At 63.1% G+C, this 27,962-nt stretch overlaps 1 protein-coding gene and 2 long non-coding RNA genes across 9 annotated transcripts; 1 reads left to right on the forward strand and 2 right to left on the reverse strand.

Moving 5' to 3' along the window:
• Positions 1-50: 50 nt before the first annotated feature.
• On the reverse strand, positions 51-10,587 carry DIPK1B (divergent protein kinase domain 1B). 7 transcript variants are annotated; one of them, XM_082696117.1, is made up of 6 exons: positions 10,195-10,587; positions 5,587-5,721; positions 3,031-3,138; positions 2,770-2,946; positions 1,418-2,217; positions 51-924 (listed from the first exon to the last, which is right to left on the reverse strand). In XM_082696117.1, exons 2-6 carry the CDS (start codon positions 5,650-5,652, stop codon positions 726-728), a joined length of 1,350 nt encoding a protein of 449 aa, XP_082552243.1. In that variant the 5' UTR covers positions 5,653-5,721; positions 10,195-10,587; the 3' UTR covers positions 51-725. The 7 variants fall into 7 exon arrangements, with proteins under 7 accessions (XP_082552243.1, XP_082552239.1, XP_082552238.1 ...); XM_082696113.1 differs by lacking the exon at positions 10,195-10,587 and adding an exon at positions 9,909-10,155 and having other exon boundaries at positions 5,596-5,721; XM_082696112.1 differs by lacking the exon at positions 10,195-10,587 and adding an exon at positions 9,909-10,155.
• Positions 9,361-10,750, forward strand: LOC309846725. The gene is made up of 2 exons (XR_014302098.1): positions 9,361-9,728; positions 10,165-10,750. It is a non-coding gene; the product is annotated as an uncharacterized lncRNA (long non-coding RNA).
• A 10,198-nt stretch (positions 10,751-20,948) lies between these two features.
• LOC309846742 lies at positions 20,949-26,498 on the reverse strand. Its single transcript, XR_014302117.1, has 3 exons — positions 26,277-26,498; positions 22,132-23,461; positions 20,949-21,953 (listed from the first exon to the last, which is right to left on the reverse strand). It is a non-coding gene; the product is annotated as an uncharacterized lncRNA (long non-coding RNA).
• Positions 26,499-27,962: the final 1,464 nt, after the last annotated feature.

A 27,962-nucleotide genomic window follows, 5' to 3' on the forward strand; every position in this document is an offset into this window, starting at 1 on the left:
CAGCCCTGCGTGTGCCTTGTGTAGCAAGCGAAGGGTGAGCAGGCTTCCCCTGCACCCTGTGTCCTGATTCTTAACTCCCCAGCCACTGTTCAGGGGGACGAAAGTCTTGGCAGAGTTTTCTAACTGCCAGAGCCCGTGATTCTAATTTCTTTTCCCTTTAAGACGGACTTATTTTAGAGCACAAGCCTGGGGCGGGGGCTGGGAGGAAGAACAGGGAGAGTCTGAAGCAGAGTCCGCACTCAGCCCGGAGCCTGACCTCGCGGCCAGAGCTGAAATCTAGTCGGACCCTCGACCAATGGAGTCACCCCCGGCGTCCCAGTTCGAAACTTTTTGTGCCATATTTGGATTATCCACTGCCCACCCCACAGGGGAGAAAAATCTAGATGGGGAAGAAAGCTATTATTTAACGTAAGTAGGATGAGTTTTAGGAATTAATACTAACAAGACGGGTATTACAGTTGGAATTTTGGAATATGTTTTTTAGTAAAAGTGTTTCTCTTTTGGCAAAACTTGAGAATAAATTGGTCTTAAATAAACCATCTTAACACTTGGCTTTTCCTCACAGTGTGATTAGCTGGGGCCTGAGCAGCAGGATGGTGGTGGGGAGCCGCACGGTGTCCACCTGGGTCCCCGCATCTCCTTTCCAGGCATTGTAACCACTTGCTAAGCTAAGCCTGCAAAGGTCAGCGGCCCCCAAGGACTTAAGGAGTAGGCTCTCTGGCCCACTACCACCCAGGATGGGGGCACAGCCCTTCCCCCAGCTCCCTGAGCCTCCTGGGGTTTGTCCTCCACTTCCCAGAAGGGAGGCAGAGGGAGCCACCTGCACTGCCCCCTTGGGGCGGGACAGGGAGATGGTGGTGGGTTTCCCATCCAGTGGTTCCCGGACGTCTGTTGAAGTCCTGTGCTGCCGCACTGCCAGAGCGTCTGGAACGGGAGCAGCCCGTTACCAGGACACCTGGTCTCCCGTGGTATCTTCTTGGGAACCCTACCCAGTTCAGCACAGAACATGTCCGCATCTGGCATGCCCATCACCCCCTCTGCACCCCACCTCCACCCCCTGCCCCAGAACGTGGCTCTAGGAGAGGCTGTACCTGTGCTGCCCGCTGAGGCCTGTCTGGCAGACTGGGACCCAAAGGACCACGCTGCATTCTGTCCGGCCTGGGCAAGGGCAGCCCCCCTCGGACCCCACTGGGCCGATGGCGGATATGGGAGACCGGTCCAGCGTGGTGGGAGGGAACCCAGGGATACTCACAGAAAAGCGGTTTATTTACATCACACGTTCTCGCAATGGGTCCTCTGGCCAGCCCTTGTGGTCGGGCCCCAGGCGCTCCTTTGTGCCCCCACCCCCAGTCCAGCCTGTACGGCCCAGCTGTGGCCCAGCCATGGCTGGGGGCCCCGGGGCAGCCGTCACGAGTACCTGGTGTTGGAGATCTCCTTCCAGAGCAGGGTCTTGAGGTGGCTCAGCACCAGCGAGTGGTGCGCCTCCACCTGGCTGGCCAGCCCGCTCAGCGTGGTGCAGGTGCGCAGCTGGCGGCCCAGCTCCTCCTGCAGGTCGGCAGGGGCGCCGGGCAGCAGGTAGTCCCGCAGCAGCTCACACACCTTGGCCAGGTTAGGCTGGATGAGGTCGCCCTTGCATTGACGCACGAGCTTGTCGCAGGGCGCCCTGCAGTCCCGGCCATAGGTGCAGTCAGCGCTGTGCCGGCAGGGCCGGCCCTGCAGGAAGCGGCGTACGGTGGCCTCGGGCGCGACCTGTTGCAGGTCTGCCATCTTGAAGTCGTACTGGGCCGTGTAGCCCACATTGGCCAGCGTGGTCTCGCACATGTAGAAGGTCCCGTAGGCACCGTGGAAGAGCTCCTCCACGAACTCCAGCAGCCCAATGGCGATCTTGGCCCTCCAGGGCCACGCGGGCCCCAACCACTGCTGGAGCACCGTGTGCAGGGCAGGGGGCAGCAGTGGGCGCAGCAGGGTTGGGAGAGCGGCTCCGTGCCAGGAGCTGTGGGGGATCCCCTCGGTGACGTAGAGGTCCCCGCACGATCCCAGCAGCCGGGATGCATGCTCCTCCTGGAGAGACAGCAGCAGCAGGAACTCGTTCCGTTGGAGCAGGGCCCACACTGACTTGGCCTCGGCCAGCGACACCCTGCTGTCCTTGTTGAAGTCGGCCATGAGCAGGACCTGCCCGACCAGCGCGGGCAGGGAGGGCAGGTCTCCCAGATTCGCCTGGTATTTGGGACCCAAAGAAAGGGAGACCGAGTCATTTCAGGACCAGCAAGCCTGGCCTGGTGGTGGGTTTCTGCGTTGGCAAATGCCACCTTGACCTAGTTGGCTTGGACCCCTGGGAGTCTGCCGGACGGGCTGTACACGGGACCCCAGTGCTTCTGCCAGCTTGGGAGAGCCCGGCGTCGAAGCACGTGCTTGGAGGGAACCACCTGGGGCTGTGGGAAGCCCCCTCACTGACCACAGGAGCATTGTCCTTTCTCCAGGAGCTGCTCCTAGGGCTCCATGTCCCCATGTCTCCACAGTGCTCAGGGAGCTGAGGGGGGGCACTTGGGTCTGCTTCCCATGTGGAGAGTTCTCCCCCCGCCCAGATGCCCTGGGTGGGTTGGCCTGGGGCGGGGGGGAATAGAAGGGGTCCTTTGCACCGTCATTGCTCGCAGACCCTGAGCCAGGGTCTGCCTGGAGCTGCGGTCCGGCCAGATGCCTGGACACTGCCGTGGCTCCCACCAGCCTGTCTCCTGCCCTGGACTCCACGGCTCCCAGGAACCAACTGACCTTGAGAAAGCTGAGGGTCATCTCTCGGAACTCCTTGATTGACGTCCCCCGGGTCGGCTTGTCGAACAGCAGCAGCTCCTGCCGGGGGGCTGGTTCCGACCTGGCCTTGGGGTCCAGGCCCTCCTCAATGCCACACTTAATGGTCACCTCCTTGCCCTGCCACAGCCCACTATACACCTGCATGGGGCCACAGGAGTCCTCAAGCTGACATCCCCTCCCGCTGCCCCCAGGGTGACCCCAGCCAGACCCCACAAGGCTCACCTGCTGCCCTGGGACCGAGGACAGACACGCTCTCCACTCCACCTCGTGCAGGCTGCACAGGTCCTGGCAGATGGAGCCAGAGATGATGCCCTTGCGGTACTGGTCACACTGGGCACAGGAAGGAGAACCAGGAAGTGGCCTGAGGCCGTGGGGCCCCTCCCCCAACATCCACAGGTTGCAGGTGAGGCCCCTGGTTCTTAAGCAGCTCCAGACCACTGCAGCTGGGAACCAGGAGCCTTTGGCCATACCTGACCATGCTGGCAAGACCCTCTGCTCCGAGTCAGGGTCTCCCCAATGTGTGCTCTCCCCTGTAGCAGGAAGTAGGAGCCGCAGAGCCTGGGACACCATGGGGCCCTGCCCCTGCCCCAAGGGTGGTGGAGGGGGCCGGGCCAGGCCACCTCCTTAGCCAGATGCCCTGGGAGCTGCTAGCAGCCAGAATCAGGCAGGGCTCTGGGCTCAGAGCAGCGGCTGCTTCCCTGCAGCCCCTGATCCCTGGGTCTGAGCTGACCCAAGCAGGAACGTGGGGAAACCGGAGTCGATGGAATCAGGTTCGGTCCCCCCCACCCCCCCCAACAGGGAGGCACAGCCATCTGGAGCTGGGGGGGGTGCCTTCCTGGAAGAGCATCAGCGTTGCCATGGAGCCCAGGCCCTTGGCCGGGAGGAAGGAGCAGGAAGGAGTGTGGGCAGTGTGCAGGGCAGGGTGCCACCAGAGTAGGGGGGAGGGACGGAGCGCAGGCCGGGGCCAGAACCAGAGGCCCCAGGAAGAAGGCATCTGCGTGTGGCATCAGAAAGCCACGGCCACTCATCAGGACAGCAAAGCAGCTGTGAGGAAACCCGTTCCACACACTTGCAGGGGGTTCCACAGGGGGCTCACTCTGAGCCCCAGAACCACCCCCCAGAACTGCAGGGCCTTTGAGGGGACCGGCTAAGGACGGGCTTCTGCCCGGCACTGCCCCTTCTCACCCATAGCTGGGAAGGAGCCTGGCTGCCTCGGGCAGAGGGGGTCAGTGTGCCCGGTGGTCCTGGCCCATCAGGCTTGGGGCAAGTCGCCCGACCTCCCAGCCCGTTTCCCACCTGCAGGGGAGTGAGTACCTGCCAAACACCCAGAGCCTGTAGGAGCCCATGACCCCTGGTCCACCCTTGGACACACCATGAACCCCACAAAGCAGGCAGGTTTCCTCTGGAAAGGAGGGGGCATCCCCATAGCCTAGGACACCCCAGGGAAATACCCCTGGGCATACGGTTTCCTCGGGCTCAGAAATACCTGCCAACCCTCTAGGCTGCTGCTCCCTGCACCCCTGGGCCAGAATCCACCCCCCCGCTCCCGCCCCCCCTCATTCCTGCCCTGTGTCCCTCCCACCCCCAGAGCTCCCTCCAGCTCTCACCTGCCTCTCAGGGCTGGTGGCCACACCACCAGCTCCGAGCCTTGCCCAGCCCCATCCTCACCCTGAGCAGTCCAACAGCAGGGCCTCACCAACACCCACCCCCCACCCCACCCCCGGCCAGAGGCTCCATGTCTACCCTTACCGGTCTCCCAAGCTCCTGGACTGTGAGGGCAAAGCCATCAGTCCAGTGCCCAGCTCAGGCCTGGGCCCTGGAGGCCACTGGTGAGCTGTTCTGAAGTGTGCCGAGAACAGGCAGGAGGAGGTCTTTCCCCCAAGCATGGGCACTGCATCCTCGGTGTCCTGTGCCCGCCCAGCCCTCTGAGAAGGTACTCTGCCATCAGCTGGGGGGACTGGAGCCCGCCTGGCCTCCTGCAAATCCTGTCACAGGGGTTCTCCCACCTCTGGGCTTCCCCAAATTGGGCCCTGTGGGACCTTGGCCAGAGCAGACCTGCCTGCGCCCTTCCATGGCCAATGTCAGTCCCACAGAGTCCCCCAGGAGAGGCGACCCTCTTCATCTTACAGCAGGAGGAGCAGCTCCAGGCCTGGCCCGGGGCATCAGAACCCCGGCCATCAGCTCACTGGGGGCTTCAAACTCCCTGGGAAGGCTGGCCAGGGTGTGGGACGGGCTCAGAAGAATCAGGGCCTTGCCAGGGCCACTGGGGCTGGTGTGGCTGGTCCCTCCAGCCCAAGTCACAGGGTGTCCCACTAGGGGTGCACCCGTGAGGCCATGTGCCTTCCTGTGTACAGGCACACACAGGCTCATGACGCCTCCTCCCTCATGTGCACACCCATGAGGCACACGTCACACTCACTCTGAGGCCACGGGCTGCCATTGAGCACGCCCCCCCACCCCTTGTTCCTCGCAAGGACCCTACCCACAGCCTCCTTTGGTGAGCCTCTGGCCCCAGGAATTGCACTCAAGGTCCTCAGCATCTGTTCACCCCAGGCTTCCTGCTTAAAGTACTCCCCGCACACATCTCTGACCATCCCAGCCCTACTCTCCGTGCACCTGCAGCCCCCCCACCACCACACCCACCGCCCTCAGCTGCATCTCAAAGTCCCCTGCTGGTCCCTCTGAGCATCCAGGGCCAGCTCTAAGTGGCCCCCGCACACGGGCCAGCACCAGGCAGGGAGGAGTCCAGCCGCAAGGCTGGCCCAAGGCGACACTTACGATAACCACCTGGCAGACGTGCCCTCGGCAGAGCTCCGCGTAGGACGAGTAGTGCACGTACACCATCCAGCTGCCCACAAAGACGCCCAGCCAGACCAAGAAGACGTACTTGACCCTGAGGCCCGGGAGCCGGCTCTGATGGGAGAGAGGCCAGTGAGGGAGTGCCACATTCGGGGTGTGGGTGCCCCCACTGGCCAACCCCTTGACACCGGCACCCTGCCCAGCTCCAGCTTCCGAAGCGGCCCAGCAGACGGGTGTTCCCGGGTCTTCCTCCCCAGCCCCCTGCATCCTCAGTGCGCCCACTCTGGGGCAAGGGCCTCAGCCTGGTGCTCCCAAATTTTTCATCTCATGAGCAGGCAAGAATAGATCTCCGACTGCAGGGGAACACACAGGAGGCGACTCTGTTTTGATGAATAAAGATATTTTTTACAAATTTCCCTCCTAGCTCATTTCATAATGACCTTTAACCTCTGCACAAGGTCAGGCTGGACAAGGTCAGGATGGAAAATCCCTTGCCCCCTATACACACCCCCCGCACACCATCCTCTGACCAGTGGGCAGTTGCGGCTGAAGCAGGCCCAGCCCGGGACAGGGGGTGTTGGTGGGGACAGGGGGTGTTGGTGGAGAGAGCAGGTGGAGGCTGTAGGTGCACAGGGCAGGCCTCAGCGGCCCAGCTGCCCTGTGAGCCTTGAAGAGACAGCACCTCAGACACCGCGAGTAGGCGGCATTGTCCCCAGAGCCAAAGAGGGACGCAGCCCAAGCGTCCACTGATGGCTGAATAGCTACACAAAACAGGGTACGTCCAACACTGTGGAAAATCATTCACTCTAAGAGGAAGGAATCCTGACACCAGCTACACCGCGTATGAACAAGGAGGACGTGGTCCCCAGCGAGGTCTGCCCGGTAGGGAGTGACCGATCCCAAAGGATCGACTCCCAGGAGGCTCCGGAGGAGTCGGACCCAAACACCGGGCGGGGGTCAGGGGTTAAGGTCTAACAGGACAGAGTCCAGCGTGGGCAGACAGCCACATTCTGGGGACGGACAGAGGGATGGTACACAACAGTGTGAACGCGCTGACGCCCCCAGACTGTGCACTTTAAAGCGGGTAAGATCGTCACTTTTATGTCCTGTGTACGTACGCACAATGGAGAATAAGTAAGACACCCCTGGCCTACAGTGTGTGGGGTGGGGTGGAAACAGGGTCTCGGGGGCTCAGCCCCTCTGCCAGGCGTCTCCAGCAGAATTACAGGTGTGAGGGGCCCAGACGCACCTGCAGCAGGGGGCGGGGGCGGGGCCTCCCATCCAGCGCCCCGCCCCACCCCCCGCCCAGGCCAATCACAAGCCGCCTGCACTGCCGTCCAGGAGGGCCCGCCGAGGGGCCACGGTTACCAATGCTCCCGTGGGCGGGGGTTGGGGGAGACCCCCAGAGCAAGGGGCTAGGACCCAGGGGCCAGCTGGAGGCTGGAGGCCCCACCTCTAAAGGAGGTGCTACGCATCCTCTCCGACTCCAACCACCCCGTGCCCCACTGGGCAGCGACTCCAGTCCTTTTCGCCCTGGGGCCTGCTTAGCCAAAGGCAGGGGCTGGCTTTCCCGTGAGGACAGGGCAGGGGCAGGCAGCTGCGGTTCCCTTCACGGCCCCTGCAGGAGAGACAGGGGCCTCACCTCCTGCATTCCCGGGCACCTATTCACAGAGCTGGCCCTCCTGGGAAGGGCTGCAGCAGGAGGACCCCTGAGACCACCAGGGATGGGCTCGGGGCCTCAGTGGCCACTGAGAGCAGCAAGGACTGGGGTGCGCTGGGCAGAACGAGAGGGCTGGGCCTCGGGCCCCCATGTCCTGCACCACATCTGCTTCCGTCAGATTTGTTCAAAAGGGAAAACAGGAAAGCAAAGAAACGGCGGGTGGGGGACTGCGGGGTGTTGTTTTGCCAGGACAAGGTCCCAAGACTTCCGGCTGGCAAAGAACAATGCTGTTGGTGGGGGTGAGTCCGGCCTTGAGGGGGCCTGGCAGCCTGTGGGGGGGCACCGGCAGCCTGGAGGAGGGCAGGCTGGAGCAGCGCTGGACCTGGGGCTGACCCTGGGGTGGACCGAGGCTCACAGAGGGACAACAGCCACACCCCAGCCAGACACCCACCCACTCCGCCAGGCTCTCCCAGGACACCGTCCCCACCTGGCCAGCTCCGACTGTGCCGACAGCCTGCTCTTAGATGGGTACTTCCTCTAGGAGCAGTCCCAGGCCCCCATGAGTCCCCCATGAGTGAGCCCCCAGGACAGGGCAGGTCCTGCTTTTCAGTGCATCCCATGCAACCACTCGCCAACGCCACAGGCCGCTGGCTCCTGGTGAAGCCACTGACTCCGGGTCAGTAACAGCCACGTTACCCACAGGTCAGTGCCCCACATGCACAATGGCTCCAACCCTACCTGCAGTCCAGGAGGGAAACTGAGGCCCTGAATGTGACCTGACAATAGCAGGTAGGCAGGGCTGGCTCATATCCCTGGGAAGCAGCCTGCCCTGGGTGCTAGGGCAAGCTCTGGGCCACCCAGGCAGCAACCTGGTCAAGTCCCCTCGGTCAGGGGACCGGGGGGAGGGGCAGTGCACAGCTCACTTCCTGGCCTAGGGGGTCTTCAGACCCCCTCAGCACCCACCTTGCCTACTGCTGGCCCAAGACCAGGATGCACCCAGGCGGGCCAGGGGGGTGTCCCACACAAACACAATACCCGAATGTCTCCTGGCTCTGAGGCTTTTTCCCCTGGGGTGGGAGCTGAGGACAGCCAGGCCCCAGGACCAAGGGCACGACCCTGGCAGGGACCCTGTTTCCCTGGCCCCAGGACAGCCTGGGGAGGCTAGGGAGGTGTGGGCTGCTTGAACATTACTGTGCCCAAGGCCATCTCAAGGTGGGCCTGGCTCCGACCACCCAGAGCAAACGCGACAGGCTTCTCAACGGGGTCCCCAAGGGAGCCTGGACTTCCCCAGCAGACAGCGGCCCCGGTAGGGCCGGTGACTTGTCCAAGGTCATGGTGGAGTCAGGCACACCCCCACGCTCGGGCTGGCTGGGAGATGACCCCGGGGAGGTTCTGTCTTTCTGAGAGCGTTTCTGTGTCTCCCAAGTCTTCCATTACAGAAAAGCAAACCTTACCTCTTTAAAGTGGGGAAAGAGACAAGGACCAGGCGTGGTTTCTGGGCCTCCGGGGTGGGGGCCGCGCGGGGGAGGGGGTCCAGCCGTGGGGGAGGGGCTTCTTCAGTCCCGAGGGCAGGGTCTGCCAGCCCGCAGCTTCCGCCGCCCCTCCGCCCGCCCCATCAACGCCCCCTCCCCAACCCCTCCCGGCCCCACAGCCGCCCCAAGGCCACGCAGCGCGTGGAACCCCGCGGCCCGCAGCCGGCCCCCGGCTGGCCGCCGCGGCCTGCACCAAAGCCAGGCAGGCGGGCGCCTACCTGCAGGCCCTTGGAGAAGGGGCAGAAGAGCACCAGGTGCGCCAGGCGCCGCAGCCGCCGCATGGTGGGCCCCCGGCGTGCGCGGGCCCGGCTCGGCTCGGCCTCAGCCCCGCGGGCCGGCCCGCAACGGCCGCCCTCCGCCGCCGCCTCCCCGCGCGCCCGCGCCCGCGTCCACGTCCACGCGAGGGCGCACTCCGCCGGCCGGCCCGGGCGGGGGCGGGGGCGCGGGGCCGGGGAGGGGGAGGGGCGCGAGAGAGGGGCCGGGGCGGTGGGAGCGCGGCGGGGGCGCGCGGGGGAAGGGCGACCGCGGCCCCGCCCCTCCCCGCGCGCCCCCGCGCCCCCCCCCCCCCGATCTAGGCGGCGGGGCTGTCACCGCGGGCGGTCTCGGAGGCCCGGGCGGAGGGGGAGGGGCGGCGCGTGGTGGCGCGCGGGGGCGAGGTCCGGGCCTGGCGGGGCGGTGGACGCGGTGCGAGCGCGCGCGGCTCCGGCCGGCGGCGCCTCCGGGCCGGCTCTGTCCGAGCCCCCGCAGCCCCGGCCCTGCTCGTCGCCCCGGGTCCAGAAACTGGACGCGGCGGGGCGGCCTCGGGGTCGGGCCTGTCTCCAGCACCAGCAATTCCGTGCCCTGGGCCCGGGCTGGGTCAGCGTTCGCCGCGGACGTGGCGTGGCCAGGGCGCAGCCGCCGTGAACTTCCGCGCCGGGTTCCGCGTGCAGGTGGGTTTTCCCGCCCCGCGGACTAGCGCGGGAGGCCTGTGGGCAGGTGCGCTGCGCACTCCCGCCGGCCCCGACCCCTGCTGCTGCCCATGGGGGCGCGCGCAGCCGGGCCTCCGCGCTCCGCATTTCCCGATGGACAGACGGTGCTGAACCACCTTATAGATCTCTCCCGAAACCTACATTTAATTCTTTCCCGTCGAATCTGACTGTAGGGTTTGTTTCCTTGTTCCGGTCCGGGAGTCCCCCGACTTCCAGATACCACTGCGCACCAAGATGCTCCGCCTGACCCGGGGCTTGTCTTTCAGTGAGCACGAGCTCCTCACCATGAAGTCCAAGTGACCCGTTTTTCCCGTTTACAGTCTGCGCGCCTCTTGCCTGCCGTGTCTGAGAAATCCGACTAACCCAGCAGCGCAACATCTGCTGTGTTTTTTTCTAGGGTTTTCTCTACAGCAGTGTCTCCCCTTACCCTTGGTCTCAGTTCCCGTGGCGGCCCGGTCCGGGCGCAGGTGACCCTCCTTCGGACGGATGCCCGGCCCGCAGTGGCTTCCCGCTGCGCCACGCACCTGCGCCCCGCACCTCCCTCCTCCCGCCGTGTGGGCCTCTCGTCCTCGCATGATGTCCAAGAGGGGTGAGCCCAGGGCAACGTGGCATCTGGAGAGGGAGAACACAGCCATGTGACTCTATCGCAGCGCACGGTTACTGTGGCCCCATTTTACTATCAGCTGCCTGGTCATTCCCTTCCTGTGCCTCGTGTACAAGCTGACCTGGACTGCGGCTCAGGCCCTGCGGGAGAGGACGGAGTCCATACAGGGGTCAGCACTCTCCGTGGTTTTCTCCGTGGTTTCAGGCGGCTGCTGGGGGGGCTTTCCATGTAGGTCGATGATTCTGTTTGAAGCTAACTTTTGTCCATGGTGCGGGTTATAGGGCAAGGTAGGATTTTGTGTTTTGGTTTTGTGTTTTGGGGTGTTGGGCTTTTTTGCACATGGGTGTCTGTTTGTTTTAACAAATTTGTTGAAAGATGAGCTCCTGTGTGATTCTGTGGCAGAGTGCTGCATGGGCCACGGCCCCGCCCACAGCTTTCCCCCAGCACGGGGGGGGGGGGGGGGGGGGGGGGGGGGGGGCTGGCTTTCGGCAGGTTCCCCCCAGCCAGATTCCCAGCGATGCTGTGGGCACCACAGTGACTTCTCTGCCATCCTGGGACCCACGGTCTCTGCCTGGGGCCGGGGGCCTCCAGCTCAGCCCTAGCGGGTCTCCCCATGTCTGTTCTTCAGGCCGTCCTGTGGCAGACTCCCTGTGTACATCACCGCATGGCTTCTGTCACCTGATGGGACCCTGGCTGGCACAGGTCAGGTGCAGAAAGGGACTCAAGCTTCTTTTTTTTTTTTTTTTTTTAAGATTTTATTTATTTATTTGACAGAGAGAAATTACAAGTACACTGAGAGGCAGAGAGAGAGAGAGAGAGAGAAAAGGAAGCAGGCTCCCTGCTGAGCAGAGAGCCCGATGCGGGACTCGATCCCAGGACCCTGAGATCATGACCTGAGCCAAAGGCAGCGGCTTAACCCACTGAGCCACTCAGGCGCCCGGGACTCAAGCTTCTTTACCAAACTTACCAACACTCACTGCACTCCACACTTTGGACCACGGGCTCACCCTCAACCAGATGCTCATTACCCTTGAACTTTGGGCCATGCCAGCCCATGGGAGAGTCCCAGCGGCTGGACCAGAAGGAAGTTTATATCTGTAGTCCCCTTTTTGGACCCCCAGGCTGGCCAAAGGATGCCCTGCTCTGGAGGGTCTGGATGGGATCCTGATGGCCCAACCCCCACCCTTTCATCCTGGTCTTTACCAAGGAGGTGTTTCAACCACGGGGCCCAGGCCGGGAAGAGGGCGCAGAGTTGGAGCCAGAAATCTTCATCCGTGAACTTGGGAGAAGGCTGTCCCAAGGCTCGGCAACAGCAGGGACCGGGGCGGCAGGACATGTGAACCAGCCCACTGTGGGTGGCCTTTGTGATACAAGGAGCGCGGTTGTCAGATGACAGGAGAGAACTGACACACGCATCCCGTACGGTGTCAGGGGCCACAAGGGCATGACCAGCCGGCGGCTCGGCTTGGGAAAGCAGCCTGTGCTGAGGGAGGAGCCCAGAGACCAGGTTGAAGTCTGATGGAGTCAGGTTGCCAGGAGCTGGGGCTCACTGTCTGGGGATTGTGAGACGGGGGACCCCGCTGTGGGCAGGAGTCCCGTCTGCTATGCAGTGACCACCTCTGCATCCGGAGTACGAAGTCTGGTGTGTCGCCCCTCCTCTGGGAAGTGGGGCCACGAGGGATCTGTGCGGGCAACAGTGGCCCACGGGGCGGTGGGGCTGCTCGGTGGGGCTGCTCGGTGGGTAGAGAGCAAGCACCTGCCGTCCTGGGCATCCAGAAGTGACCCAGCGTCAGCCAGCGGCTGTCACTTACGCCCACGGTGCGCAGCCCCAAAGTGGGGTGTCTTTTTTTTTTATTATTTTATTTATATATTTGACACAGAGAGATCACAAGTCGGCAGAGAGGCAGGCAGAGAGAGAGGAGGAAGCAGGCTCCCGGCGGAGCAGAGAGCCTGATGTGGGGCTTGATCCCAGGACCCTGGGATCATGACCTGAGCCGAAGGCAGAGGCTTTAACCCACTGAGCCACCCAGGCGCCCCAAGTGGGGTGTCTTTAATGTGTGATTTTGCAAGTGGCAAACCATACTGGTTTCCTGGGGCTGCTGTGACAACGTCACGGACTGAACGGCTGACGACAAAGGGACCGATTCTCCCAGTTCTGGAAAGAAGTCTGCAGGCAAGGTGTCTGCGGGCTCGGCCTCCCTCTGCAGGCGCGGGGGGACAGTCGCTGCCTCTGCGGGCTGCGTAGCTGCGTCCCTGCGGCCTCCGCTCGCCCTCTCGCAGGCTGCCTGTGCCCCTGTGTGTCCCCTCTCTGCCTTTGTGTCCTCACATGGTCTTCCAAGAGCTATTTCCAAAGGGGGCACGTTCTGACTTCCTGGCGGATATAAATCTGGGAAGCCGGGAGCACCCTCCCACTCACCGCACAGAGGGAACAGCCGAGAGTTCCTGTAAGTTGAGGGGCCCCAGAATGCAAGCGGCTTCATCAGGAGCAGCGCGTGTTTGTCTTCCACTCAGCACGCCGAGGCCTGGGAACCCATGCTGTCCAGGGACTTAAACTCCTGCCCTTTTCGTGTTGGTGTTCTCAAGACATGGTTTCTGTCTTGGAGTCGAAAGTGGCTGCTCCAGCCCCAGCCGTCACCTCCACACTCGAGCAAGAGGAAGCTCAAGCCTTTCCATTTAAGGACCTGGACCTCTGTTCCCACTTTGGTCTCCGTCCCTGCAAGCTTCGTCACATGACCAGCCTGGCTGCAGAAAAGTGTGGAAACGTCGTCCTCCTCTGGAGAGCCGTGTGTCCCACGGAGCTGGGACCCCGTAGTCTGGGGCACAAGTCACAGGAAAAACGGAGAAATGGAGACTTGGGCCCCTGGACACATCACCCTTCCAGTAGCCCATCCCCCTGCCCCAGGCCCCAAGTGGCCTTGGACTGAGGTCAGGGGTCACGTCATCCCCTTCAGACAGGCATTCTGGGAGGGGCGGAGAATAGGGGCCCAGCACATGCTGGGGACCGTCAGGCCTGGGGAAGGCGATGTCCGCACAGAGACCTAGAGGAGGAGCGCGGGGGTGGGGCCAGGGAGGATCGGGCTTCCAGGCAGAGGAACAGAGTGCGCGGAGGCCCGGAGGCAGCCGCTTGGACCAGTAATGGAACTGTACGTGTTCCAGCAGGGTGTGGAGGGGGAGGGCTCCGCTGGCAGCAGTCCTGAGGAGGCTTGGTGAGGAGTCTGGACGCGGAACTTCAGCCCAGGGAGCCTAGGATTCCGTGGAAACCTGCCCAGACCAAGGGCCAGTGCCGCAGAGGGCTCCCTCTGGCTAGGAAAAGAGGCTGGAGCACAGGGTTTTGCCTGAGGGCCGCTGGTAGCCCAGGGCCCCTCCCCAGCAGGGCTGTGCTTTCTATGCGTGCAGAGAAGAGACACTTTCAGTGCGGGGGTGGGGGGCTGGGGGGTGGGGTGGTTGCTTCCGGAGAGAAGAGGACGCTTGGGAGATCTCATGACAGTAGGAGCAGCCCTCCAGGCCAGGGGGATGTGTGCAGGGGTTGGGGGGTCGGGAAGGACAGGCCGGATACTGTCAGGAGTGGAGGGCCACCTCCCCAGGCACCTGGGGCCATCTCTGTCTGCCTGGGGACAGCCGGGGCAGGAGTCACAGGGCTCCCGGACGACAGTCCCACTGTGTCCTCTCCTCTCAGAAGGGCGCCGGCTGGGATGCAGGGCCCATCCAGGCAATCCAAGGTGCCCTCCCCGGAGATCCTTGGTCATCTCTGCAAATGTCACCAGTAAGGTCACATCCCTGGGGGGACATAACTGCGGTGTGGGAGCTTCATTCCTCCCACTACAGGGACAAAAACGAATTGCAAAGCCAAGCCATGTGTGTAGAATGAGACTGTTCGTCATGAGCCTGTGTGTCGTTAGTAAACGTGCGTGTGCACGTGTGTGTGCGTGCACACTAGAACACACGTGCACTTGTCCACCCTGGCTAAGGACAGGCCAAGAGAAGGTGGCCAACAGCCGTGACTCCTTCAGGGGATGCGGAGGGCTGCCGTCCCGTCTGGAGTAACACACGCCCGGATTCGGTATTTCTAAATGATCATACCTTGCTTGTGTACTTCAGAGGGGGGCAGGCGGAGGGAGGAAGGGTCACCCCCGGCTCGGCTGAGGGTCTCGCAGCTCAGCGTGTGGTGGCCCTCGGGTCCAGCTCTGTCCACGACGGCGGCGCCTTCCAGACCTCACGCTGGCAGAGACGGCGTTCGGTGACCAGTGACCAGTGACGGGGCCGAACACCATGTGACCGAGACAGATGGGCAAGAATAGGCATGACCGTGACTATTTCCACAGCGATGACTTTGGTACCGCCTGGGGATAGACCGGCAAACGTCCGTGTGATTGTGGGATTTTTTTAGGGGCATGCGTGTGTGTCAGCCCTGCGCCCTGCGCAAACCCTGTCATCATTGTTGCTGATCGCAACTGTTCTTATTTTTGGTTACTGGGGCTGGATCCTGTCCCCAAATGGACGTGTTGAAGTTCTGACCGTCCCCATGGGATGCTGTTAGGAAGGGTCCTTGGGGCTGGTGGGGTTAGTGCCCTTGTGAGCAGAGACCCGAGTTCTCCCCACCCTCCGTCTCTGTCTGTCTCCCCACCTACCTCCACCTGCGAGGGCACAGCGAGATGGTGGCCCCACAGCAGGCCAAGAGAGCTCTCCCCGGGAGCCCACCCCAATCCCATGACCTGACTCCAGACCCTGAGGAGTGCGTGCCCGGGGCCTGAGCCACGAGGCTGGGTTGTTCTGGGCGGCCCAACCTTGGCCAGTGGCGCACTGGCCTCTCTCGACAGAATCCGAGTCCTCTGGGCCCTTCCTGGGGGCTTGCTGGTCCGAGCGAAGTTTTAAGTGTGTTTTCACCTTGATGGTCCATAAAAGAACTTGTCCAGTCGTGGTAACAAAAAAAAAAGCTTCCCTCCGACCCCAGACAGACTAGTTTCCGCCCAGCATCTTGGGTTTCTCAAGGGGCTTCGTGCTGGGCTGTGGCCCTGGGGATTGGGGGGTGGGGGTCTCAGGGCCGACCCGCAGGGCCCCGGAATATGGGCTTCTCCTATAGAAGGGGCTTGGTCAGTCTGAGCGCCCACTTCATGGGCTGCCCCAGGTTCTATTGCCTGAACGGACCCTAATTTACAGAACCCGTTGCCTCTTGATGAGCACGTAGGGTGGTCTGAGCATTCTCCCTCCTGAGCGAGGCTGGGTGAGTGGCCTCCTGGCTGAATCCATACCGATTCCGCAATTATTAACTAGAGGACAGGTCCCTGCGGGTGACATTCTGGGTCAAAGGCTTTATCTCCCTGGCTTCAGTGATAAACAGTCTGCAGAGCCCCAAGCCGCCCCACTGGGGCCCTAGCTAGTCCTGGGGGCGCCCAGCTGGCTGCTCCCCGCCCCCACGCCCACCCTGTTCTTCGTTCAGTCCCAGAATGCATCTGCTCTCGCCTGCCTCTGAGCTTTTATTTTTTTTATTTTTTATTATTTTTTATTTTTTAAGATTTTATTTATTTGACAGACAGAGATCACAAGTAGGCAGAGAGGCAGGCGGAGAGAGAGAGAGAGAGGGAAGCAGGCTCCCCGCCGAGCAGAGAGCCCGATGCGGGGCTTGATCCCAGGACCCCGAGATCATGACCCGAGCCGAAGGCAGCGGCCCAACCCACTGAGCCACCCAGGCGCCCCTACTTCTGAGCTTCTATGAATGCTGTTCCCTCCGCAGGGACTTCCAGGTACCTCCCACCCCCACCCAACAGAGGCCCTTCTGGTCTGACAGGTCGGTGGGCCCCCTGGATGCTGGCACTCCCTGCAGACCTGCCTCACCCCCACCCACGTCCGGGTCTCCATGGGACTCTGTGCTCCCTGTGCCCAGGGCCGTGTCTGCCTCTGTCCCAGACCTCTTTAGACCTTGGGAGCTCTGGACCTCCAAGACTGACCTCCTCCACCCAGGAGAAACTCCTGCAACACTGGGGGCTGGGGGAGGGGGAAGGGGAGATGGAGGGAGGAAGTGTGGAGGGAACCATGAGATTGGAATAAGAATATTCGCGGGGCGGGCTGGAGGAGTGGGACCCCCGGCAGCCGTGGGGGGCGCGGGGGTGTGGGGGGCGGCATCAGAGCGGGGCTGAAGGCTGGCACGGCCGTCTGTGGCCCTGAGGGGTTGCTCACCGCCCCTGAGACCCAGCTTGGCCACCTGTAAGGCAGGGAGGAAGAGTCTCTTTTAGAGCTCCCGCGAGAGCCCGTCGGGGCCCTACGCCAGGTTCTCACTGGCTCTGAGCGCACAGTCTCTGGGGCGTTACATTCCCACCCCGGCCTCAAGCTCGAGATCGGCGGTGGCCCCCCGAGGCCCCTGCTCTGGGCAAGCCGACACCCACGGCGTAAGGACCCTCCAGCAGCCCCGCGGTCCAAGCGTCCGGGGGCCCCGCCGCCGGCACCAGCATGGGAATCCCCCAGCCCCAGCAAAGAGGACCACGTGCCTGGCTGACATTTTGACACAAGGTCAGAGTGACCCCGAGTCAAAACCACATCACCATGCTGCTCCTGAATTCTGGACCGTAGAACCGTTCAGGGCTTTAAGCTGCTCTAGCTTGGGGTCACACAGCGGCGGGTAAGGGTTACAGGACAGTTTTAGAATCGGACGTGCAGAAAAGCATCTTCCATGGGGAGAACGTCCTGAGAAACAGAAGAGCAAGGGACAGAGAGTCCAGGATGCATTTTATCTTATTTTCTCTAATTTACTTGTTTTTAGAGAGGGTCGGGAGAGAGGCAGGGGGAGAGAATAAGAGGCAGACTGCACGGACCCGTCACAGGGCTCTGTCTCTGACCCTGAGATCGTGACCTGAGCTGAAATCAAGAGTCGGATGCCTGGAGCGCCTGGGGGGGAGAGGGGGCGGGCTCCGCGGTGAAGCGTCTGCCTTCAGCTCCAGTCCTGATCCCAGAGTCCTGGGATCGAGCCCCGTGGCGGGCTCCCTGCTCTGCGGGAAGCCTGCATGTCCCTCTCCCTCTGCTTGTGCTCTCTCCAGCCCCTTTCTCAAATAAATAAAATCTCAAAAAAAAAAAAAAAAAAGAGTTGGACGCTTAATGACTGAGCCCCCAGGCGCCCCAGAAAGGCATTTAGAGAGAACTCCTCAGCACCGGGAGAAGCAGATCGCCGCACACTGTGGCAGGAGCTGGCTGCCTCCTGGGGTCAGCCCCACCAGCTCCCCCCTCCTCCACCGGACCCCAGCGCTGTGTCCCATGCCAGACGCACACAGGACTTCTGGTCCTTGAGAAGCTCCTGCTCTCTTTTCTGGCCTAAAGTTCTCTTTCCTGACTTCTTGCCCTGGTGTTCGTCTGTCAGGCCATGGGGAGACCACACCTCCTGCAGGTAGCCAACCTGGGCTGCAGCAGCCGCCCCCCCATCCCAGCAGAGCCAGCTGCTGGCCAGGGCCCCTGCCCTCTTAGGCGCACGAACAGTGAGCTTCCCCAGGACCAGCACTTGGCGTCTTATGCTCTGGATTCTGGAACCAGCCGGGAGAGAGCCGTGAGTGAATTTTCCGGGGCCTCTGCAATGAATGAGCAGAGACGGTTACTTAAAACAGCAGAACTGTGTTCTCAATGTTCTGAGCCAGAAGTCCAAGCTCCGGGTTCGGGCAGGGCTGTGTTCCCTCGGGAGGCTCTCGGGAGGGTGCTGCCTGCCTCTGTGGGCTCCCACGTCTCCTGGTGCTCCTGGGCTCTGGCCTCTCCCTGTGTCTGTCTGTCTCTTCTCCCATCTCCTGCAGGGACACTGGTCCTCGCACTTAGGCCCGCCCAGATAGTCAGGATGACCCACTCATCTCTAGGTCCTTAGTTCAATGTATCTGCAAAGACCTTTTCTCCACATAAGGTCCCCCTTCCTGGGCACTGGATAAGGAAGTGGACACCGTCCGTCCCACTCTAGGTGGCCAGTGTGCTGCACACCCACGAGCCCCTCCCGCTGCCGAACCGCTGACCTCCGGGGGCTGGAGCCCAGGGGACTCCCAAGACCTTCTCCACCAAGGAGGGAACAAACTGACGTCTGTCGGAGCAGGTGCCTGGTGGGCGGGGGGAGTTTCCAGCCCCTGAGGGCGGGTGCCCCAGCTCTGTGGGGCTCCCCCACGCCTCACCCGCAAGGCTGCCATCTCCCCTAGCAGCCCTGATTTAGATCAGCAGGATTCCCACTGATTAAGGTCAAGAAAACCTGTATTCCAAGGCGTACAAGCCTGTGGGCAGTGACCCACTGCTCGGAGGGCAGAACACAGGAAAACCAACGTCAGACATAGGCCCCCAAGGACCTCAGCCCCGGAGCTGGTGGTCGCAGGATGGCCAGGGAAAGCCCTGCGAGGAAAGGGGGAACCTGGGGGTAGCAGAGCAGAGCCAAGGAGCTCGGGAGATCACCCCCACCAGTCCCCGTGGCAAGGGTCTGCCTGGCAGGCCGTTCACAGGGCCTGGGGGCCCCCTCCTGGAGGAACCCAGCGGTGTGGGCGGTTAGTGTGGGAGGGCAGGTGTTGGCTGACCCAGACTGACGTTCCTGCCCTGGGAAGCGGCAGCCCCTGGGAAGCGTCTGGGGTTGGATGCCCGTGATTTCCTCGCTCATTCAGAATTTACTGAGAACTCCACCATCAGAGACCTGGGACCTGGGGACCTGGGAATGGAAGGTGAGCAAAACCTCCACCAGAAAAACCCGCACCTCACGATGTCGCAGAGACAGACTCGAGTAGGTTTAGCTGCGCACGGAGCGATGAGAAAGTGTGAGTCCGGGGCAGGGAGGCATCTCAGGGAGGGCCCCATCCAGGCAGAGGCAGTATTCGGGGCCTCACGGAGGGCTAGGATTCTTCAGGGCAAGGAGGGACCCACGGGCAGGGGACAGCTCCGGGCAGGTGGCAAGGTGACTTGCTGGTGCGCAGAGCCTGGGCTGCAGAGGGAAACCTAGAGGTCCCGGTTCCTGGGGAGGAAGGGGAGGAGGAGAGGGCCCATCAGGGAGGTGGCCTGCCCTGCTCCCTCCCTGCTCTGCCAGGGCTCCTGGGACAGGGGGAACACGCAGTGGCTGCCCGATGGCCGTCCATGCCCCTTGGGACAGAGGGCTCCGGCCCCCTGGCCGCAGGTGCACGCAGCACATGAGAAGACAGGGTGAGTGGCTCCCGCCTCACCTCATGCTCCAAAGCCCTACAGGATCTCAGTGATCTCTGGTTGGTCCTGGAACTCAGTGCAGTGAGTCTCCAAGAAGCCGCTGGCCAGTGCCCGGGGATGCCAGTGTGAACACCACCTCGCCCTGCACAGACCGAGACGCGCAAAACTGTGGATAGGCGAAGGCAGGAAGGCAGGTGTGCAAAAAAAGGGGCTCACCTGAGCTGGGAAGCCCAGGGGGCCTCCTGGAGGAGGAAGCTCCAGAGCGAGGTCCTAGACAAGGTCTGAGGGAACTGAGGAGGGGAGGCACCGGTCAGGAGTGGGGTCAGCAAAGAGACCTGACCAGGACAGCTTGTCTCTGTCTCTCTGTCCGTCTCTGCCCCTCTCCCCAGAGCCACACTCCCCACTCATCCTAGGCCTGTCCTCTGGCCTCCCAACCAGCTCACATCCCCAGGGCTGCCCCAGCTGCCTTGCGGGGAGTGGCGGCCCTTGGCCACCGTGTGGGGCTGTCCTCTGTTCAAGGTTAACATTCAAGAACGGTGCAATCGCGGCTCGTGCCGATGCAGACTGAACACGTGAGTCAGAGCAGATGAGGGAAAGGGTCCGTGTCACAGGCCGTCCAGGGCATACGCTTGGCGCTGGCATTTCTTAAAAACGACCGCGGGCCTCTCTACCTGTCTCACTTCAATTCCTGCCCCGCGTCCCCCGCCAACAACTGCAGGATCTGCGGCTTCCACAGCCAGGTCCCAGGCCAAACAGACCAGCCAGTGTTGAGGTGGGGGGCGGGGAGGAGGCACCCCCCGCTGCCCGCTGCCTTTATAATCACTACGTGTACTGTGTGGCAGCGCACACGTGACCTAGAACTTGCCCTCTTAACTGCTGTTGGGTGCACAGCTCAGGGGCGTCAGACACACACCCCGTGCCCCTCCCTCTGTCCCGGGGACACTCCACCTTCCCAGACTGAGCCTCTGTCCCCTCGGAACACGACCCCTCCCTTCCCCCGCCCCCTTCCCGTGTCCGTCTGTCCGTGGGTCTGACTCCTCTGAGGCCTCCTGGGAGTGGGTCCTCCAGCACTGGTCCCTCCTTCCGGCTGACCTCTCTCAGCCTGCCCCTGTGGGCTGCGGGGGCTCACGCTGCCGTGAGGGTGTCCGCGCGGGAAAGCCCGAGTCCCATCCTGTCGCCGGAGGTGGATGCGGGTCCCCCTCCCGTGAGCCATCCCTGCCTGCACACGCCCTGCGGAGCCGCTACGGGGTTTGATGCTCACAGTGTGGCAGAGATGCCCCCCGAGGCCTCCCCCCACCCCCGACGATCATTTGCCACGGAGAAAGGGGACAGGCTCTGTGTCCCGCTGGCTGGGCTGACACGGAGGAGCTGCAGGAAAATTGGCATCAGGGGCCCCGTGTGTACAAGGGAGCCGCGGGTGCGTGGAGGTTGTTAGCACCCACGGGAGGCGGTGGGCGCCCTGGCAGTGTCCCGGGTGGGGGTGGAAGGGGAAAGGGGAAACTTTATCTGAAGGTCTGAAGCTAACGAGACACTATATGTGAATTAATTGTATTTAAATAAATTAAAAACAAAAAATAGACCCTCCCATAGATCCACCAACTGCAGCCGGGCAAGGACAGGGCTCTCCAAACACGCGGGCAGGAGTCGCGGCCCAGGGCTTGGGTCTCACCCCTGCGACCAGGCTCGGCGGTGTCCGGGCACTGCAGCAGGCTGGGAGGACTCAGTGTGCTCCCCGAGGGGCCCTGACGGGGGCAGGGGGAGCCCTGGCCCAGGCCGCCTCCCACCTGCCTGCATCAGGTGCCCGAGAGCTCATACTATGCAGATGGCTGGGCTCCTGACCCCCAACAAAGCACCTGGAGCCCTGCCCTGGATGCCGGACCTGGAAGGGAACCCAGGGGAGGGGCAGGCAGAGGGCAGCACATCTGCCCCCGCCCCGCCCCCTGCCTGCCGACGCCAGCTTGGGCCCTGGTTTCCAGGGCCGCCATCGTGTGGGGCAGGGCTCATGGCTGCTGCACTGTTGTGGTCTCAGGAAACCTAGGGATCAGGCTCAGGGTCTCCCGGGTGTCAGGCCCCCCCAGGATACATAGGGAAAGGCCCTCTGCCAGCTAGAGACCCCCTGGGCACAGGAGGACATGCTGCCGGTCCATGCGCACAGCCAGTGCCTGGCCAGGAGCAGCCTCTGCTGGCGGGACCCACAGATGCTTAGCACACGGCGCTCGAGCCAGGCCTAGCTCCACGAGGCTCATGGCTCGGGACCCACGGCCCCCAGGTGTTTAGGGGCCCAAAGATGTGTTTTCCTTGTCTTTCAGAAGAGGAAAAAAATGAACTGTTATGGTTGAATCTGACATCCGTCTTCGGACCAAAGCAGGTGCAGCGGACACTCTTCAGTATGTCTTTTTTTCTGGGGCTGTGATCTGTGTCTGTAAATTCTGTGATTCTGTGATCTCTGTCTGTAAATAAATAAATAAAATCTTAAAAAAGAGAGATTTTATCCATTCACTTGACAGAGAAAGATCACAAGTAGGCAGAGAGCCCGATGCAGGGCTCGATCCCAGGACCCTGAGATCATGACCTGAGCCGAAGGCAGAGGCTTAACCCACTGAGCCACCCAGGTGCCCTCTTCAGTACCTCTTTATGGAGGAGGGAGGCCTCCCAGGCCACGTCCAGGGCCTCCACAAGTGCCACTGTGCTGGGTGCCCGCACGGTGGATGGCAGCCAGGGAAGACGTGTCGGAGCGGAGCTGGGACAGGAGGGCAGGAGGAGAGAGGAGAAGGGACGGGCACCAGGGAGCCAGAGGAAGGAGGGGGCGGGGCAAGAAGGAGCGACTGTCTCCCCCATGCTAGGCACTGGGGGCAAGCAGGGAGCATGCTGCAAGCCAGCGGCCTCGGTGGCTGGCTGGGGTCTCTGCTGCCCCTGCCTCCAGACCCCCCCCCCCCGCCGGTGCCAGCAGCCCCGGCCACCTGGGGGAGCAGAGGGGCCAGTGAGAGATGTCTCTGCAGAGGGCCCATGGGGCTGGGCGGTTCAGAGGGAGACCAGGAAGCACTAAACAGGGCAAGCTCCTGCCGACGCACCTACCCCCAGTACCGCACCCACCCTGGCCCTTGGAGGCCCCTTGGCAGTCTGGTCCAGACAGAGCTCTGAGGGCCTGCAGGCCAGCGTCGAGCACCATCTGGGGGCCTCTGGGCGGGTCCACCCTGCTTGCAGTCCAGGGGTGATGGGTCGGGGCTGCCAGCCCTGGGCGCCTGTGGGGCTCTGCTTTACCACCCAGTGTGTGTCCCCTGCAGGCACCCCCCCCTCCCCGCCAAGAGCCCCAGGAGCGCCTCCCTCCACTCCTCCCCTGCCGCCTGGGCTCCTTCCCTCTGCCGCGGTCTGTCCACTAGAGGGCAGTGCTGCCCGGCGTTTGGCAGAGGGCAGGCTGGTTGGGGTGGGGGCAGCGAGAGCGGGGGACAAGGCCGGGGAGGACCCAGGGGTGGGCACAGGGGATCCGCCCCTAGTCTGGGGAAGAGGTCACCGGATCCAGTGCAGGACTCCCAGTTTGAGTTGAATTTCAGGTAGACAACAAATCACATTTTTTAGTACAAATAATGTCCTAACTTAGGGGACACACTTAGCTAAAAACGTATTCCTTCTTCATCTGAAACTCAAGTCTGACGCTGTCCTGCGTTTCTGCGTGCTGGATCGGTGACCCCGCCTGGGGGCAGGGGGACGGCCGGGTGGAGGTGCCGGGTTCAGGGCGGGGCTGCAGCTCTGGCTCCGAGCTCATGAGCTCGGTGACTGGGTCTGACGGCGCCAGTGCAGGTGGGTGTTGGCTGCGGTGCTGGCAGACGTCCAGGCAGAGGCAGGGTGCAGCCGGGTGGTTCACGTTGAGCTGGGGTGCCTTGCTTCTGACCTCTGGGCCCAGTCTCCTAGACTCAGGAACTCATTTGTCAGGGCCTCTGGCTGGGGAAGTCTGTGGCAACTGTCGAAGGCCAGAGAACAGGTCAGCTTGCTCCGGAAAGGGTGGCCCCAGCTGTGCTTGCTGTTGTTGACAGATCTAGACTGGGGCAGTGCACAACCTACATAACTGTGCCCAGCGGTCCCAAGCAGTGTCTCTGTTTCTCTCTTCACCCAGATTCCCATCTCTATCTGCCAGGCTTCCCCACCAAGGCCTCTGTGTTTCTGCAGGAGTTTCCTCCGTTGCGAGTTCACCTGGATTTTGCCTGGTTCGCGGACGGAGTTAGGCTCTGACTCACTTTCCACCCTGGGGGTCTGCTATTGCCCCAGGGCTATCGGGCCCAAACCCACTGTCTCATTTGAGCAAGCCTGCCTGTGCGAGGGCACAGAGGGGCAGAGACAGAGCTCAGACACCCCACCCCGCCCCCCGGGTGAGAAAGTGGAGCAGGAGGGAGTCGGGTATCGGAGACCGGTGTGCAGCTTGACTGGGCCCCTTCCCATGACGGCTGCGTCCTTGTGTCTGTGTATCTGGATGTCCCACCGCGTGCACAGATGCACACCCGCCGCTCCTGCCGGGGGCCCTGACCTCCAGACTCCCTTGTCCTTTTCTGCGGGCAGTGTGCCCACTTGGCTGCGCAGACGTCCGGCGGCCCCTGCCTGGGTTCTGTGAGCCGACTCTCCAGGCAGCACATGTGCTCTTCTTCGGGACCAGGGAGGAAGGCTTCCTTCATTCCTTCTCCTTCTCTACCATTCATTTGTCGCCAAAGACTTGCGGGAGCCTGTCTTGGGCCTGAGGCCCCAAGGCCCTGGGGATGGAGGGGGGAGCTGTGCAGACAGGCTGAGGCTCCAAGGGCCTCAGAAGTCAGGGCACCTGGGAGACCCAGACCCCCCAAGAGCGTGGCTCTGGGACTCAGAGACAGCAGCCAAGGGACCCACGTGCGGCGGGACTCTCAGTCCCGTGGTCAGAGCCTCGTCTCCTGAGTCCCTCATCACTCCTCTTTGGCCAGCTTGGACGGGGACCCACAGAGGGGAAGAGTCGCCCAGCAGCGACGGCAGGTGGGACTCGGGCCCGGCCGTCTGCGGAGCTGGGGTCCCTCCTGCCCACTCCCCGCCTCAGTGGGGGACAACTTGATGGACAACCCTGAGAAAGGGGGAAACTCGCTCTCTAGTAAGTCGGTGAGCCTGAGCCTCCGGCCTGCATCACCGGCCACGGGTGTGGCTCATGGGGTAGACCCGGCCCCCCGCAGTCAGGAGGACGGGAGAGGACCCCATGAGCTCCCCAGGGGTGCGGGAATTCCGCAGGGTCCCGGGAGGGTGAGGGAGGCGGGGCTGGGAGGCCGCCACCCTCCTCCCAGCCAGCCTCCCTGCCCCCGCCCCAGTGCTGGGGGCAGGATGCCGGCCTTCACGGCCTAGGTTGGCCCCTTCTCAGGCCCTCAGGGCCTCCTCTCTCTCTCCTCTCTCTCCTCCAGTGGGACCCCTCCAGGGTCAGGGAGCCTCCAGGGCCCCTTGACCCAGAGGCAGCCCCTGAGCCAGCAGCCAAAGCCAGAAGCGGATGGGGCAAGGCTTAGGGCAGCCGGCTTGGCCCCAGCCCCGTGGACTCAGTGCGCTGGCCAGGGAGTGCTGGGGCAGCTGATCTGGTCCAGACGCCAGCTGGGCCAGGGGTGAGGGGATCAGAGGGCGCTGGCCTGAGAAGGGGCCGCTGGCAGGCCTGGGGTCCTGCACGCGGCCCACCCCCTTTACCCTCCTAGGCCCCAGGGGCCCATCCCCGTCCCCTCAGCTCAGACGAGAAAGCTGAGGCCCTGGGTGGAAGGGCTGCTCCCGGGTCACCCAGGGGGCTCCTGCCCCATCCTGCTGGCTGCAGTCCCGGGGCTGTCCTCTCCAGGACCCCGCGTTCCTGTCTGTCCAGTGGGGGCTGGGCGAGGCCACCTCCAAGGGCGCATCTGGAACCTGGGGTTCTGGTTGCTGTTAGAGCCTCGGGTGAGGCTGCTGATGCAAGCATGGAGGTCAGACTGGCGCGCCGTGGGTGCAAGGGGTGCGTGGGGGGCCGCCGCGTGGGGGGCCCAGCTCTTCTGCACAGCTGGACGGGCCTCAGCCCCAAGACCAGAACCTCCAGGTCCGGTTCCTCTTGGGGCCTCGTCTCCCCTCTTCTGCCCCATGGTCCTACCTCCCCGTGGGTCCGTTGCTCCGCCCGTCCCAGGCCCTCCTCCCCCAGCCTGGGACCCAGTTGCTCCAGAGGGCACAACCTCTGGAAAGGGTGACTTTCCATTGGCCCCTGAGCTCACGGCCACATGTCCCAGGCTCCGCGTGCCCGGGCCAGCTCCGTCCCCAGCGCCCCGGCCGGCTAGCCCTCCCCCTCCCTCCCTCCCTGCCTCCCTGGGGAGTTTGTGGCCCGGACACTGCCCACAGCAGAGACCTGGGAGTCTGCCCAGAGGCCTTCCCTCATCTATTTTTAAGCACAAGCCCATGAAAGATTCACAGGCTGCTTTATTTACAGGTGGCGGAGGGCCTCGGCCATGGAGAGGTCCGAAGCCAGAGCCCCTCTCCCCCACCCCCACCCGCCGGGCTCTCCGAGCTTCCTCCCTTCCTCCCATCCAGCCTGACGGCCTGTGTTCCAGGAGTCTGCTCCCCCGGTGCTGGGCCCCCGGAGATGCCCCTCTCCTCCCCAGAGGGAGCAGGGGTCATAGGAAGCTCCCTCCACCACGCCCGTGCCCAGCGGTACGGTGGGCGGCTCCCTGGCCCGCACCCCTGCTCTCGCAGAATTGCCCAGAAGCCCTTCCTGAGCTGTCGCCGTGCTCCTGTCTCACTTCCTCCCCGGCAGTTTCCACGAGAGAGGAACCTACCTCCACACGCCGAAGGCGAAGTCGGGAGAGGCCCTTGCCGGGCCAGCCTGGGCCATGGCCCAGTTCATCCCAGCCCGGCTGGGTGAGTTAGCGTCCCTGTTTTACAGACTAGGAAGCCGAGGCTTGGGTGGTTTGGGCAACTGCGCCAACGATGAAACCACATCTTGGAACATCAGAGCCCGGGTGCCCCGGCCCTGCCCCAGGTGCCACGTGGCGGGGAAGGTCACTCAGTGCTCACTTTATCTCGGCTTCAGGCAGAGACAGCCCTGGCCCTTCCCTTCAGACACGCCACCCAAGTGGAGAGAAACCTGGAGAACACAGGGCCCCGCCCAGGAGGCGGCCCTGGGTGCGCGGGCAGGTGGGCTGGTCAGCCTCCAGCGGCTCTGCCCATGGGAGCCAGCTGGTTTCCCATGGCCCAGCACCCGGCACCCGGAACCCAGTGATGGTCCCTCTCCTAGGCTGTGAGCTCCTGTGGGCCTCGGGAGGTGGGACAGCTCAGCTTCAGTTGTGTCTGCTCGGCATCTGGATGAGCCCAGGAGGGCCCTCGGCTCTTACCCGGCAGGGACTGGGGCCGACTTAGTCCGGAGCCCCCCAGCACGCCCCCAGGTCATTGTAGGGACCCCAGGCCCCTGGCAGGGTCAGACAGGACACTGCGCATCCCTGCCCACCAGACCAAGGCTTCTCCATTCTGTGGTGGAACCTGAGTGGGGCCACACCCATCCCTACTTAGCTGAGAATCACTGATTGCAGAGAAAATCTCTCTCCACCACCCAGAAGATTCTCCGGGCTTCCCTTTCTAGAGACAAAAAGGGTTTTGTTAGCCTTCCAAATAGGACTGGGCGGTACTGAGTATTTCTTTCAGACCAGACCACGCCCGGGGAGTTGACGCCCCACGCCAGGGGCATGTCCCCAGCCCCCAGACCCCCCCCCCAGGAATGTTTTCTTTCAACATTGCCCCAGGAGGAAACTGGGGAAGAAGGTGAGATTGGGTAAGAGACTTTCTGTCTGTATGAGGACACAGCAGTGATCCCAGAACTGCTGCCCCCGGGAGCCAGAGGCCGTCCTCTGCCTCTGGCCCCTGCCACTGGCCACCTCAGGCAGCAGGTGTGGACATAGTGACCAGGCTCCTCCCCTGTCACTCCAGCAGGGCGACTCTCGGACTCTCGCCTCTGGGAGGTTCCACCTGTAAAGTGGGGGTGCACTTGCTGGGGAGTACATACCCGCCGCGAGCCAGGCATGGGTCTCAGTGCTGGTCGTGCCCCTGTGAGCAGGACAGACGGGCCCCGCCGGGTCAGGGGGCCTCAGCACAGGCCTGCAATCCCGTCACCAAGTCGTAGGAAGTGCTGGGAATAGGGGCAGGGTGAGCTGGAGGGGTCCCCTTGGATAGGGCGCTGCTCAGGGACCAGAAGGAAGTCCCCTCAGATACCGCGGCCCCTTCAGCCCGGCGCAGCTGGTGAGACCCACATTCCGTGCACCCTGTCGGACCCCTGAGGACTACATCCGCAGGCATTGCTGGCAGCCGCAGAGAAGCCCGCTGTGACCCAGCCCCCTCTGGACTGCGGCTGCAGCCCTGTGTGGTAACCGCCCACTCCCACAGACCCATGTGCTCTCCGGTCTTGCTGCCGTCTGCCCAGGGGCCCAGGGATCCGACAGCCTCCCTGGAGGGCTCCCGGCCTCCTCTGGAGG

Source organism: Mustela nivalis (assembly GCF_964662115.1).
Source record: "Mustela nivalis genome assembly, chromosome: 13".
In the NCBI taxonomy this organism is placed as follows: domain Eukaryota; kingdom Metazoa; phylum Chordata; class Mammalia; order Carnivora; family Mustelidae; genus Mustela; species Mustela nivalis.